This window comes from Panthera pardus, unplaced genomic scaffold, assembly GCF_024362965.1.
Source record: "Panthera pardus isolate Hobbes unplaced genomic scaffold, ASM2436296v1 HiC_scaffold_8, whole genome shotgun sequence".
Classification (NCBI taxonomy): Eukaryota; Metazoa; Chordata; class Mammalia; order Carnivora; family Felidae; genus Panthera; species Panthera pardus.
Window position 1 is genome coordinate 139,128,259 of NW_026527013.1, and position 14,681 is coordinate 139,142,939.

General features: G+C 39.3%; 1 protein-coding gene across 16 annotated transcripts in view; it reads right to left on the reverse strand.

Annotated features, from left to right (window-relative positions):
* Positions 1-14,681, reverse strand: part of CADPS2 (calcium dependent secretion activator 2) — a 540,953-nt gene that overhangs the window by 11,202 nt on the left and 515,070 nt on the right. Inside the window, exon 29 of one of the 16 annotated variants that reach the window (XM_053897636.1) lies at positions 14,182-14,573. The exons of the other annotated variants lie outside the window; for them this stretch is intronic. Within the exon in view, the coding sequence (XP_053753611.1) occupies positions 14,442-14,573 (132 nt within the window). The 3' untranslated portion in view covers positions 14,182-14,441. Of the gene's footprint in view, positions 1-14,181; positions 14,574-14,681 lie in introns of those variants that run through there. 16 annotated transcript variants of the gene reach the window in all.

The window sequence follows — 14,681 nt, forward strand, 5'->3', positions numbered from 1 at the left end:
TTTAGCTTTTTATTGATTATGAATTGGTACAACTAGTTGATATATTTTCATTCTTCTCCAGCTAGGCTCAGCTCAATAGGTGAACAACAGAAAAAAAAAAAAAAAAAAAAAAAAAAAAGAAAGCCAACAGTTTTTAGTGCACTAAGATATGGAACGGCTAAATTTCCAGTGTGTATGTATTTCTTCATTTATTTCAGGGGAAGCTGTCGGTTTTATAAGTGTTGAGTCACCAAGTTCAACCACAATACCATCTAGAAAATACCACCTTAGGAAATAGGTACCTTTTAAATGCCAAGTTGAATTGAATAAAATAACAAATGGTATTTTTTAAATGCTGAAGGTTTTGATAAGTTGATAAATATAAGGCATTCTTTAGTATCATTTTGTAGCTTTGGAGAGCAACAAAATATTTAGAAACATTAATGCCCCACTAAATATAAATGCTTCACTGTACATTGAGTGTCTCTTTTGTCAACACTGCATCTATTTAACAGAACTAAATTCATGGCCAGTCACTTCCCATTTCTAAACACTAAAGTACAAATTTTATATTTATGGTAAATTTGAAACAGTAACACCAACACTTCCCTCCTCTATATGAGGCATCCCACTGAAACGATGCTATGCGTTTCCACAAAACAGACCCCTGAAACACCAGCATCTATAAAGTTTTAAGTGCAGATTTTTTGTTGGGTTGGAATAGGAGCGAGGGCAACATTTTGGGAAAACTGAAACCAGTCTCTTATGGTTAAAAATACAGAAGTGTTCAACCCACCCTATACCCATCAAGCCTCCCAGCTAGACCCAGAACTATTCGTGGGGGAAAAATAGAGGCTTGGGTCTGAACGTGGAAGCGGAGGGCTGGCTGTCAACACAGCACACAGAAGCTGAGAGGGGAAAAGGGCCAGCACCTTCTATGCTCTGTCTGCCTGACCGAGCTGGTCAGGGTTTCCTCTGTCTCAGTCTTCTCATCTGTAATATGAAGGGTAGAGTCTGTGAACCTGGCTTTTAAATAAGAAGATTCTGATGTTCTCCCAAAATACTATGATATTAGACTTGATCATCAGAATAAAGGGCATGATTAGAACCAATACAGCTTGTGATTCTTGTAAAAAATGAACTGCAGGGAAAAGCCAAATTATCACACTTTTTCTTTCTACATGGTGCTAAAATACAGCTTTATTCTTCAAAAGAAAAAAAAATGCAAGCCTAGAGCTCCAGAACTTTCTATCACCTGTTATTTTGTTTGTTATTAACTTACTCATTTTGGCCTTTTAACAAAGTGCAAATACATTATAAACAGGAAAAGTGTAATGAGGAGTGAATGAGATTTCTCAAGAACTGTGAGGTACAGTTACTCATTTCCATTCTTTTATGAATTCGGATTATGAAGCCATCTGATTTTTTAAGTTCTCCCTGGGAAATTTAATGCATCAGTTAAAATTTCATTTACTTCTCTGAGAACAACCTTAACGAGATGGCTGTTATTTTTCCTATTTTGCATATGTGGAAACTGAGCTTATATAGGTAGGAAACTGAGTTTAGATTAAGCGTCTTATTTGGATTTATACAATAGGTATGCATGGCAAGGTTAGATTTATATCTTATCTATATGGATACATGATTCAGAGTCTGTACTCATGACTGCTAGGTTATTCCAGTCCCTTCTAGAAAACAGTCTGTTCTGTCAATAAAATCTCTGATTCTTTAAGGGCAGTTTGCTGCTTCCAGCAGACAACTAAGAAAACCACCTCTACCCTTCCTGGGGGTTCCTGATCATTACTGTAATACAGGATTGTGAAGTAAACAGGAAATGCTTATTAATTGTTTCAAATAAGTCTACCACACTTCCTTGCAAGTGAATGCAAGCTGTGTTTCCAAAGACCAAAGATATTTTTAAACCTAATAATGTAATAGGTAATGTAAATCAATTCTTTCAAGAACCACACTCCCTTAGGATAACGGACCAAGTGGTTCTTCTGCTATGCCTTTCCCACATGTCCCATTCTTAAGACTTTAAATAATCTCTATGTCCAATGTGGTGCTTGAACTCACCACCCAGAGATCAAGAGTTGCAGGAGCTACTGACTGAGCCACGCAGGCGCCCCACACCATGCCACCCTATTCTTAAGATGTTTTAAGGTGCCATACACCTTAATGCTTAGGAATACTGGGAAGGGGTTTTTTTCCCCCACTATAACAAAACAAGGCAATGTAGGAAAAAAGATCCTTGGTTTACTCATAAAGGGACTTGATCTATATACGCAGCTTTTTTCATGTGTTTTTATTAACATAGAGCAGAGAAGCATTTGATTCATGTCATTTTTCTTCCATATTCAATAATAACCTGACATGCAGGGTGGTTTTCATTTTCTAGTCTATCAGGAAGTCTACAAAAGAGAGTTTATGAGCATTTTGATGCCTGTTAAGAAAATGTAAAAAGTGCTTATAACACGGAAAGATTGGCATAGAGTTGGTACCTAATAAATGTTTGTTGAATGCTAGAAAAACTTTCCTATTCTTGAAGTTCAATACTTTTCCCCCCATACTATTTTTTTTTATTTTGAGAGAGAAAGAGAGACAGAGAGTGCACACACAAGCAAGCAGGGGAAGGGCAGAGAGAGAGAGAGACAGAGGATCCCAAGCAGCCTCCACACTGTCGGCACAGAGCCCAATGCAAGGCTCAATTCTATGAACCATGAGATCATGACCTGAGCAGAAACCAAGAGTTGGACACTTAACCGAATGAGCCACCCAGGTGCCACCATATTTTTTTGTTTGTGTGTTTAAAAAAAAGTTAGGGGTGCCTGGCTAGCTCAGTCAGTAGAGCATCCAACTCTTGATCTCTGGGTCATGAGTTTGAGCCCCACATTGGGTGTAGAGATTACTTAAAAAAAACTGACACAAAATGTGTAAATACCAAGATATTTCTAGATGAATTAGATCTTCTTAAGTTACAAAATACAAGTTACATAACAGGATAAGTTCCATAAACTGGGAGTTGTACAAGCACATTTCATTAATCGAAAATTCCCTTCATTCCAAAATGTCCTGGAAATAGTATTATCAAACTAGCCTATCTTTTCTCAAGCTACACAAAGAGCATTGACCTCAATACTGTTCTTTATTCTTCATTATTATCAAGTAGGCAAGTGCCTCTGTAAGTTTATTCTGGGGCCCTTTTCCTGGTGTTAAAAAGATTCATTACAAAGTGAAAGTTTCAGATAATCAGCTGTTCCCCTCTCTCCTACTTCATGACAAATGATGGGATGCATGCTGGTTTGACTAATTTTTTGACTTAAATGACTAATCATTGGCTTGGCCAAACTCAGTAGTCAGTCCAGTTATATTGCTGTAGGTACCAGTTTGGGGCACATAGTCTCTGAATGGTTCATTTGGGCACTATGACCTTTTCATCTGGTTCAATGAGGCATTTTGGTACACGATTTTGGTCAGGATTGCATTTAAATTCATAATGCAGTATCTGAATAAAAATAGGTATCAGACTCCTGGAAGGGCTTGTATTGGATGGCACAAGCTGGAGAGAAAAATCTAGGCCTGAGGATTAACTATTAGTAGGTCTTCCTGGAAACTGAAACTGAAGTTTCCTTACAGAAATGGGAGACCGTCATTTCAAAATGACTTTTGGAGAGTGCTGTAAGGACTGAACTCACTAGCTACCATCCTCCATGGCAGCTCCAGGAGTCTCCAACTCCTGGCTCACTCTCACAGGATCCATCCCTAGCAAATGGAAAGACCCGGTCCCCTGCTGCATGTTGGGGTTCTCTAAGTCTGGGATTTCTGGTCACGTCAGTCCCTCCGTCTGGACTTCTATCCCAAAGTATGCTTCCCCAGCCAGATCCACGTCAGCCTTTGAAACTCATTTCAACCATTACTTCTGCTAGGAAGCCAACACTATCTCCTACTAGGCAGAATTAGACGCTCTTACAGTTCCTGCTCCTAGAACTCTGTACCGACATCTATATAAATATTGCACCATGTGCTATACATCTGTCTCAATGGGCTATGTGTAAACGCAAGGCAGCAACCAAGTCTTATTTTTACTGCTATCTCCAGCCCTTCACAGACTGGCACATAGCATGCATTGCATATTTGTCGAAGGACTAGAATGCTTTAGAATACTTGGAGATATAAAGTGCTACATACGTAATAGAGTGAGGTTTTTTTTTCTCTCTCTCTTTTTTTTTTTTTTAACGTTTATTTATTTTTGAGACAGAGAGAGATGGAGTACGAACAGGGGAGGGGCAGAGAGAGAGAGGGAGACACAGAATCAGAAGTAGGCTCCAGGCTCTGAGCCATCAGCCCAGAGCCCAACGCGGGGCTCGAACTCACGGACCGTGATATCATGACCTGAGCTGAAGTCGGACGCTTAACTGACTGAGCCACCCAGGTGCCCCGAGAGTGAGGTTTTTAATAGAGAAAGGATAGGAGAGTATCAGAGCCAGTTTGTTGATTTGAATGGCATGTCTCGTTGATAGAGAAATAATTTAATAGATGTGAAAGTTGTAGAAATCACCAAAAAGTAAATGATGGCGTTTAGCTAAAAAAGCTTAACATAGGACTAAAACGGAGCTTTAAATGTGACCGTCTAATTTCACGTAAGTGATGAATTAAATAAAGGAGAAAGTACTGTAAACTAACAAACCCCTAGGTCTAGGACATACACGAGTATCCACCTACATAGTTTACAGACACCAGATCTAATACCACGTGTTCAGGTGTTGATGTGCTCGGCTCTGGGAGTCTGTCATGCAAGCAGGGAGCTGCCTCACCAGCATATGCCCTGGGGTACTGGGCCCCATTCCTACAGGTTATTGAGGGCTGTGGAGCCTATCTGGAGGATGGCTGGCAGTGCTGCCTGTGCATTTTGACCACCAAGTGACATGTCCTGGGTGACTTCTATACTTGCTGGTTTTGTACAAGAGCTCTTTTTTTTTTTTTTTTTTTTTTTTTTAAAGGCAGAAAAGTATCACTGCTATGGCATTGTTGGTTTCAGTCTAAGGGAACGTGACAACTCTCCTGGGACCTGAAACAAGCCTGGCTTTTGAGCAAAGAACTCACGAAGGGTAAAGAGGAAGAGTGTGCCCTTATCTTGCAGTCATGGCGTTTGATACTGCAAACAGTGGAGCTGTGTGGGGATGAACCTTGCACCAGCCCTAATTTTTGGCAAGTTTCCAATCTTCCACTTGACACAGATAAATAAATGAATTTCTTGAATCACTATTATCTCTCTTGGAAGGGAATTAAATTTTAGTTTTCCATAATACACCCATTTCAAAGAAAATATGTTAATGTTAATTCTGGAGATGAAAATGTCAAACATTTTAATGAGAAATTAACTTTTTCAAAAGGCCCATTTGATCATAAGAATGTAAGCTTCTTTAAGACAGGGACTTGGTGTATCCTGTTTAACGCTGCCACATAGCATGTGGCCTCTACAAAATAAATACTTGGGGGGGGGGGTTGAATAAATGGTTAATAAGGGGAGTTTCAATTTCCTACTTTAATTAGAATCCCATCGTCACTGTGACAGAGATATCCATCTGTGTGGGATAAAACAATGCCAAATGTTTTTTTAATGTTTATTTTTGAGAGAGAAAGAGAGAGAGAGAGAGAGAGAGAGAGAGGCAGAGAGAGAGAGAGGCAGAGAGAGAGAGAGGCAGAGAGAGAGGGGCACAGATGATCCAAAGCGGGCTCTGTGCTAACAGCCTAGAGCCCAATGTGGGGCTCAAACTCACTGTGAGATCATGACCTGAGCTGAAGTAGGATGCTGAACCGACTGAGCCACCCAGGGGCCCCCAGGCCAAACCTTTCGGTTCCAGTATTCACCACTATCGCATACACTATCCCATACACATGGAGTGAATGGGAGGTTTCCTCATGCATCCAACACATCAACTGAACGGACATTCTACATCAATAAACATACACATTATATGCGTATAGTATGGGCAGTCACTGAGGGGAAAGCCAACAAAAGGAGCTGTGGGGAGTATACAGAACCAAATTTCTGAGGATCTGCAGAGGAAAAGTATGGGGACGCTATATATTAGACTGTGTAAGTAGGAACGTGGCTTGAAAGAATCTTGTTCAACCACATTCAAACACTGCATCCCATTCCTGACTCAAAACCCTAAGCATGACAGAGAACGCTTAGAGAAGTTTCAAAGGACAACTCCGAAGATGATTAGAGGGCTAGGAAAGGGGCCTATGAAGAGAAGTTAAACAAACAGGGATTATTTATCCTGGAGTAGACAAGTATGACAAGTGCCTTAATAACAGTCTTCATATATAGGAAGGATTATTCCCTAGAGGATGCTGGCTACCTGCTTTTTCTCCACCAAGAGGAAAAGGGAAAATGGGTTTAAAAACTAGCATGAAAGTTTAGGTGAGATGGGGTTAGAATTTTATTTCAAACAAAATATTCTGCTTGTATGAACACAGTAAAATTTAGATGGTCTCTTACTTAGGGCTGGGCCGTAATCAGGAAATTAAGTAAGGGCTCTCTCTAGGTGCTGGTAAGTACCTTTGGATATTATTCTTTTATAGAGTTTCCTTTCAATGCATTCAGTAGACACATCGAATAATGGTTTGCCACAACAACTCCTTCCTTACACAGATTTTTTTTTTTTTTCCAGTTGGACTTAGTCAACGGTGGCTGGCAGTCTGGCTGGCTGTCACTGCTGTGTCCACTCATGAGAGGCACTGCCAGGGATGCAGGGAAGGCTTGCACAGGAGGGGGCTGACAGAGGAGGAGCTCAAAAAGCCACCACGGGGAAGTGGCCTGAGGCCGTGTGACATTTGCTGATGAAGTTAGGTTGGAAGAGAAGGAGAGTAGTAGTCACCAGTTCTATGAAAACATTGCACTGGTCAACTGACAGAGACACTGGTCTCAGGGGAGTCCCGGGTATTTTTAGTAATAAGTCACTGGTGGCCAGTCGCAGTACAAGCATGTAAAATCACTGCAGAGACACCAGGCTCTGCGTGGAGAAGCCACAATTTCCAGACTGTCTTAAATGTGGAAGTGGCATGAAATCAACACTAAATAACTTCTAAAACGCTCAATGTGCTGCTTGTGATCATTTCAACCATCTTTTAGAGCATCAGTCCAGGGAATATTCTAACTTCCTTCAGTGACCATTAAGTTGTTGTTATTGGCTTGGGTGAATGAATGCTGATGTACATTTACACATTTGTGGTTTAGAAAAATGTCTCCATGAAAATGAAAGTTTTGTCATCTTCCATTCATCAGGGACAATTTTACCCTCGCTAAGAGAGGTTACGTGATCAACAATTTTTTTTTCTTCCTATTCAAGCACAACCTCAGATCAGTTCACATGTGAGATTTTCTTTCTTTCTTTCTTTCTCTTTTTTTTTTAAATTCTGAGCACAATTAAAGGTGAGTTAAGGCTCTGGTGGAAATCTAAAGAGCATCGGCAAATCTGAGCACTGCTCAGCTTCTGAATTGCTTTTTCCACTTCTCAGTTCTTTTAAATGGTTTTCTATGGCAGGGACATTTTTCTTAATTAGTCACAGCTAATTAGTGTTCTGGCATAGACAAGCAATCAGAAATGTCAGAGCTGCGAGGCTACATCTCCCTAATCCTTTGATAATAATTTAGCCTCCTGGGAGGGCCCCAAGCTGCGGTAAGTAGTGACTGACAATAAGGCAAAATTAGGTGGGCAGCAGACCATTAGGATAGAAAAATAAAAAGCACTACCCAGTCCTGCTGAGCACCATCAGGCAACTAACTGCACTGCCAGATGAGGTGCCTGTTTAAGCCTGTGTTGTTAATTAGCTGATTCTACAGACCTGCCACATATGTCCAGGTGCCTCATGCAAAGACGTCTATTTCTGGGAATGTGCCAAATGACCATTGTGTTTCATGATCACATTTCAGGAATATAAGGAAGAAGCCCACATATTTCTTGAAGATTCTTTTGAGTTATCAAAGAAATAAGATCAACACGCTACAATACACTTTCTCTCGGAGTTTCTTTTAGGCAATTAGGCACGCGTATCTCAAGTTTCCCAGGTTTTAATTCACCAACAGCTTAGATTCAAATGAGGGCCTCTGGCGGCGCTGGGCTGCGTCTGGACTTGCCAGAGCTATTCGGGCACCCACCGTACATCAAAAAGTAGACTCTTCAATAAATTCTTATACTTACAAATAATAGCTTAACATTAAAATAAAGGTTATTAACAAAAACGAACCAGACAGCCGTAATTCGAGAGCAGAGGTTTTAAACAGAAACAAACTCTGAGGAAACAAACCGCTAAGGAGCAAGCTGTGGAGGGCGTTTACTGAGGCAGACAAGATGCTCCGCAGAACACGTCTGACTAGGACTATCTTAAAAGAGGTCAAACGACTTCAGCGTGAGACCAAATACTGTAGGTAAAATGAAGCAGAAATATAGACAATTAAACACAAAAACCCAAACACCTGGGGAACAATGTATCAAAGCCACTAACAGTGTCAAAAGTAACACAGATAACAAATGGAGATCAAACTTTTTATCTACCTTTAGGACGCAATGAAGTACTAAACCATGTTTAGTCTGTGGCACAACCATGTTTAGAAATACATTACCTCAAATAGCCTCGAGTCCATCATTGAACGTATTATCCAGCCTTTCCTATCGATGAAGGAACATAATGGCTATGATATGAGAGTGATATTAACCTTTAATTTTGATTGGTGACAGGAAAATCATGGTTGGGCATAATGGTCTGACAGTTAATGTTTTATATTTGAATTCTTTTTATACAGAGGCAAAACCAAAGAGAACATCCTCTGTAATGGGAATCTAGACTGATTTATGTAGTTTATAGAACTTCCTAGTCATTTGAAAGTAAAAGATTATTGAAAAGAAAACTGCTCTTTTTAAATTAACATTCACATACTAGAGAATATACGTATAATATCTTAGAATTATAAGAAACGCAAGAAGACAAAGAAGTTTTCAGTCTTACTGGGCTGCAGCCTGCATTCCCAATAAAGACGCTGATTGCATACACAAAGAAATTTATCCAAAGGACTGAAAAAGTAGAGTCAGCTTTAAATACGTATCATGGAGGGCATCACGGTAGGAAAGTTTCATCTAGCAGCCACTATTATCCAAGCTCTGTTGATTTCAACTATTCTTGTGAAAATCAACATGATAATAAACTGAATCTTTAAGGAAGTTAAGAACAGTAGTGCTGATCTTACTGAGGATGAATAAATTCTGGAGTCAACAAAGTTTGGGCGCTGGTGTGAAACTGCATTCAAAAATTCTGAGCATTTCTGCCCTTTCTTATTTCAGAGCCAGAGACGAGAGCACAGAAATGGAAAATGACTTTTATTTTGAGAAATATATTCTCTTGTCATAGGTTCAGTTTGTTTTTTCTTCGTATGTTATCGTATCTTAGGATGGCTACCGAATTCACGTAGATAGTGTAGGTCAGTTTTACTTAACAGTGTTTAATGTAGAGTTGCTTTACTGAAAAGAATTCTTTTCAAGGAAAAGTCCTGAGAAATTAATCCTTTATAAAAAACTATTTGGATGAATATAACTGATTAACTATCATTTAAAGAATTACTTTTAATTTTATAAGACATCACCACAATATTTAAAAAAAATCTCATTGAGATGAAACTCCTCAACAATTAAATATTTAATCAGTTTATAACACATGAGAACATTTAATCTGCATGATTTACCAATTAAGTACTGCACCCTGATGTGTCTTCAGCAACATGAGAGCTGAAATGAAATTGTTTCAAAGGGACTCAAGAAGGGCAATGCCCAATAAATATACAAAGATTTAGAGAGGTAGGTGGGTTTAGTGTGCATCCTGGACAATAAGATGTATTTCAGTCAACCCCTAACTACCTCCAGGTTGTAATATTCTTGGACATTAGGAAAGGACCACAGCGCGTGCTCTTGGGCAATTACTGCATAGGTCAGTTTTGACTCTGGAAACACCACCACTGTCCAAACCAGAGTCTTGCGGGAACTACCCAGCCTCTCTCCTGACACACGGGAACCTGTGGCTAGCACTGCATGTCCTTGAAGCCTGAGTGTGTGGGAAGAAACATCACAGTAGACATTTAAAAATGGGTCTTAAGGGGCGCCTGGGTGGCTTGGTCGGTTAAGCATCCGACTTCGGCTCAGGTCATGATCTCACGGTCCGTGGGTTTGAGCCCCGCGTCGGGCTCTGTGCTGACGGCTCAGAGCCTAGAGCCTGTTTCGGATTCTGTGTCTCCCTCTCTCTCTGCTCCTCCCCTGTTCATGCTCTGTCTCTCTCTCAAAAATAAATAAACGTTAAAAAAATTAAAAAAAAAAAAGAGATTAAAAAAAATAAAAATGGGTCTTAAGAATTAGAAGATCTTTGTCATACTTCTATATCGGGATTAGACAATTGTAGATGGTTTCGATTTGATAAAAACTTTAAAAAGGTTGCTGACAATGGTGTTTAATATGTAAGAAAAAAACACACTAGGGTAAGAGAGATTGCATAGAAAGCTGAAAAACCATTTGGCGCATCCATGACCTCTCTCACTACAGGAGAACTTTAAGATTTTTCTTACCCAGATAAGGCACATTTTTTTCTAAATTGAAAATGTAAATTTAACATGGATATTTTATTTTTTTATTTTTATTTTTTTTTTATTTTTGAGACAGAGAGAGACAGAGCATGAATGGGGGAGGGTCAGAGAGAGGGAGACACAGAATCTGAAACAGGCTCCAGGCTCTGAGCTGTCAGCACAGAGCCCGACGCGGGGCTCAAACTCACAGACCGCGAGATCATGACCTGAGCTTAACTGACTGAGCCACACAGGCGCCCCTAACATGGAGATTTTAAACTCAACATGTGTAACTATGACGGCTTGAGAGGAAGAGACAGTCTCTGTTTAAAATACTCTGGTCGCTCAGAAAGATTTCGCATGAATATGGAATGGATGAGTTCCAGCTATTTTTCTAAAGGGGTTCAGAGCCCTGGTGGTAGATACACGGAATGTCATGGTACAGCTATTCTTTTATACAGAATCTCTTTTTTCTTTATCTATTGCACTTGCTGTTGATTCTTGGGTGGGATACCTGCTTTCACTTGGCCATGACAAAACAAAACACCTTAAGAACTGCTACTCTGGGGTGCAAGGCTTAGCATCCAACCAATCCGGTAATTTTTGCCATCCCTGCTAACATAGTTGAAACTAATTTAATTTAGTTGTTTTAAAATCTGGAAGATATTTCAGAAACCGTCTGGAGTTTTGGACCAATTTCTTCAGTTTATATGTACTAACTATACTGAGTCTTAGGCAGGGGACATAACTTCTTGACACTCACTCTGACAATCAATGGCAGAACCGTGGCTGGAACTCAGGGATCTGGATTCCTGGTCCAGGCCTCTCCCGTGGTACTGTGTTACCATTTCAGGTTTTGTAAGTCTAAAGTATGGTGGAGATAGCATAGACTTTATGGTGGAGATAGCAGAGACTTTGAAACTGGAGAGACACAATTTCAAAGTCTGATTCAACAATTCACAAGTCACTTATCTTCTATGAGTGGGAGATTCCTTAACCTGAAAATCAGCACAAATGGAGATGATGGCATCTAGCTCAGCAGGTTAGAAATGATATAGGTAAAGCACGTAGCACATTTCCTGGTATATGGAGGTGCCCTGGGAATGCTAGTGATGACAGCTAGGGCCAGTATTATTATTTTGATAATTTGAGAAGATTAGGGATATACCTTAAAACAAACTCGGTTCCTTCTATTAGCAGCATGGATCTGCCATTGTTTATTTATACTTTTAAAAAATTATTTCTGTGTTATGCAGAAGATGTTTCAGAAGTTTAACTACTTATGGACCGAAGTAGAATGTCTTGGTTCTTTGTCCTAATATGATCTCTTTTTGATCTTTCAAGGGTACATTTGGCTTTAATATTTTAAAATTTAATGTAAAAGTCTAAAGGTCATCCTATATTTAGGGTCTTGAAGATAACACAAATTTTAATCATTCCTGTCTTTAAGACTCTGAAGTTAAGGAAACAAAATCCCTTTCCATGGAGGCTAGAACAATAATAATTGCAGTGCAAGATGCTCAGGAAACCGGACCATGGCTTATGGCTTCACGAGTTGTACATGGATGACCGTAGGAGGTACCGTTTTTGTTTGTAGATGCATGCAAAGCAATGGACACAAATCTAGGGTAATGGTCATTATTTGGCCTTAGGCACTGATACAATTATGTAAATAGAACCCTAAAGTATTTCACCACAAATATCATGAGCCATTAAGATGCTTAACTGATCAAAACGTTTCTGAGGCCAGAAATACAGGTAATTACTACTCTCAGGGAAAGTTTCACAGAACTTTCAATAGTCTTTTCTGTGAGCAGAGCATCATGCAGAAAAAGATTACTTAGTAAAACACACGAGTTCTTTTTTAAAGTGTCGGCATCGAAGGCAGGATGAAAGTATGTCTTCGGAATAATTGTTTTATATAAAAATATTGTAATTTGTGGGATTTCCAAAATGAAGCGAATCTCGTTTGGGTCAAAAGAATATCCTTCTTAAGGAGTGAAGTTCTCACACTGAATGACCAGAAGCTGGATGCCTTATACCCTTACCCGGGTTGGTTAAACCACAAGTATTGATTCACTGCAGTGCGTGTGCATGTATGTGTATATGTACATTTTCCTCTGTGTCTGAAGTTAGGGGTCTCTGTCTCTTCCCCTCCCCTCTCCCCCCTTCTCCTCCCCGCACTCCTCTCCTCCCCTTTTCCTCTCCTCTCCTTTCTTCCCTTCCCTTCCCTCTCCTTTCCTTTCCTTCTATTTACTTATTATTTTAATTGAAATAGCAAAAGTTTGTCGTGACGCCTGAATAAAATTGTTCTCTTCAATCTTTTATCTGTAATAGACTAAGGTTGCCAACAGTATTTATAGGGTCATTATTTTCAACTGTTTCTTGACATCTAACAATATTATTTTAAGTTCCAGCCAAGAGGATTTCCAATAATTATATAATGTCTCTCAGTAATGATCTGTTGCTTAAGATACACATTCTGTTTTACCTTTCAACACATACTTGATAACCTCTCATTTACTAACTATAATTGAGGCAAATTCAGTCTTGGCTAATTAGGGGCTCTTAGTACCCCTCATACATGTTATTCTTGATGACATATCAATAGAATTAGGGTCTACTTTTTATTTTTAATTACAGTAATAAAAATGTGCAATTTAAAAATATTAGAATGTTTAAGGACATTATAACTATTTCACAAGTAACAAGCCCACTGTTCTACTGGGGATACGCAAAATGACAAAACCTTCACAACCAAAACAGAACGGTTGCTTGTCAAGAGTTCTTTTCAGAAGCAAACTTACCGCCATGTCAGACGCTTAGGTATCAAAGGAAAGTGTACATAACCAGGGCAATTAACCTAGACATACTTTTACATTTTTTAAAGAAAGCTCTATGCCCAATGTGGGGCTTGAACTCATGACCCGAAGATCAAGAGTCATGTGCTCTACCGACGGAGCCAGCCAGGTGCCCCCTAAACTAGACATAATTTTAATGTTGGCCCTTTTAATGTTGACTCTACTTCAGTCAGCTCTGTTGGTTATTGTTGTCACACAAAAAGTCTTCAAAGAAAGTTTGGTGAATGTGAGAGAGATGAAGTAGGGAATATCTTTACAGTGAAAAAATTCTACCTTTGTTATGAACTGATGGCTGGCTTTGTAGTAAATAGGTCACCAAGACAAAAAGTTGAAGATGTTAAGAACGAACACACACACACACACACACACACACACACACACACACCTACCTCCCTACCTATAATGGCCTATTTCCAGATGATTCTATCTTTTCTCATCGTAGAAAACATGCTTCAGCTATACTAAGAATAAACATAAAGGAAATAACATCAGTCCAATTTCCCTATTCTGTTCAACATTTGTGAAAATTACCACATAAGCAAAAAAGGTAAAAGAGAATTTGGAAGTAAAACATATGCTTGTAAATTCAGAGCAATACCAAATGGAAGCAGAAGTTGCTAATACGGTTCCAGTATTTTGTAAAAGAGCCAGCTGGATAGATGATAATTTTTCTACCCCTGCAGGGCATCAAAGCTTTTAGGAAATCATTCTTTTCACACATATTAACACTTAGCTTATTAAAACAGATGATACTTTTATTGTAAAACAGCCTGGGTAGAGGCTAGAAGCATAAAATATGAAAGAGGAGACTCATGTTGACCACCGGATCTGACAAACAGTGAACACTGACACAACAGACCATGAAGGAGATGATGACGTAGCAGGACCTTCTGTAACTGCCACAGCTGAAGTGTCACCGCGAAGCCCGTGAATTGCTGTTATGAAAACATTTGCGGCAACTTGCATAATTAAATGAAACTGCCAGAAAATCATTTCCAAAATGCAGGGGAGATGTACATAAATAAATACAGTTCAAAGCAAATATTCCATTTCAGCATCAGCATTGTGGTGAATTCTGGGAAGTTCCAACACAAGCAAAAGCACCATTTCCTTTGAATTGACTGTTAAATAATTACAAATGAATGACAACATTGTTATTGAAATGGATTGCTCTCTTAGTTTCCTTTACAGATACCAGATAAATGAAACTTAATGATCAAGCTCTCTAA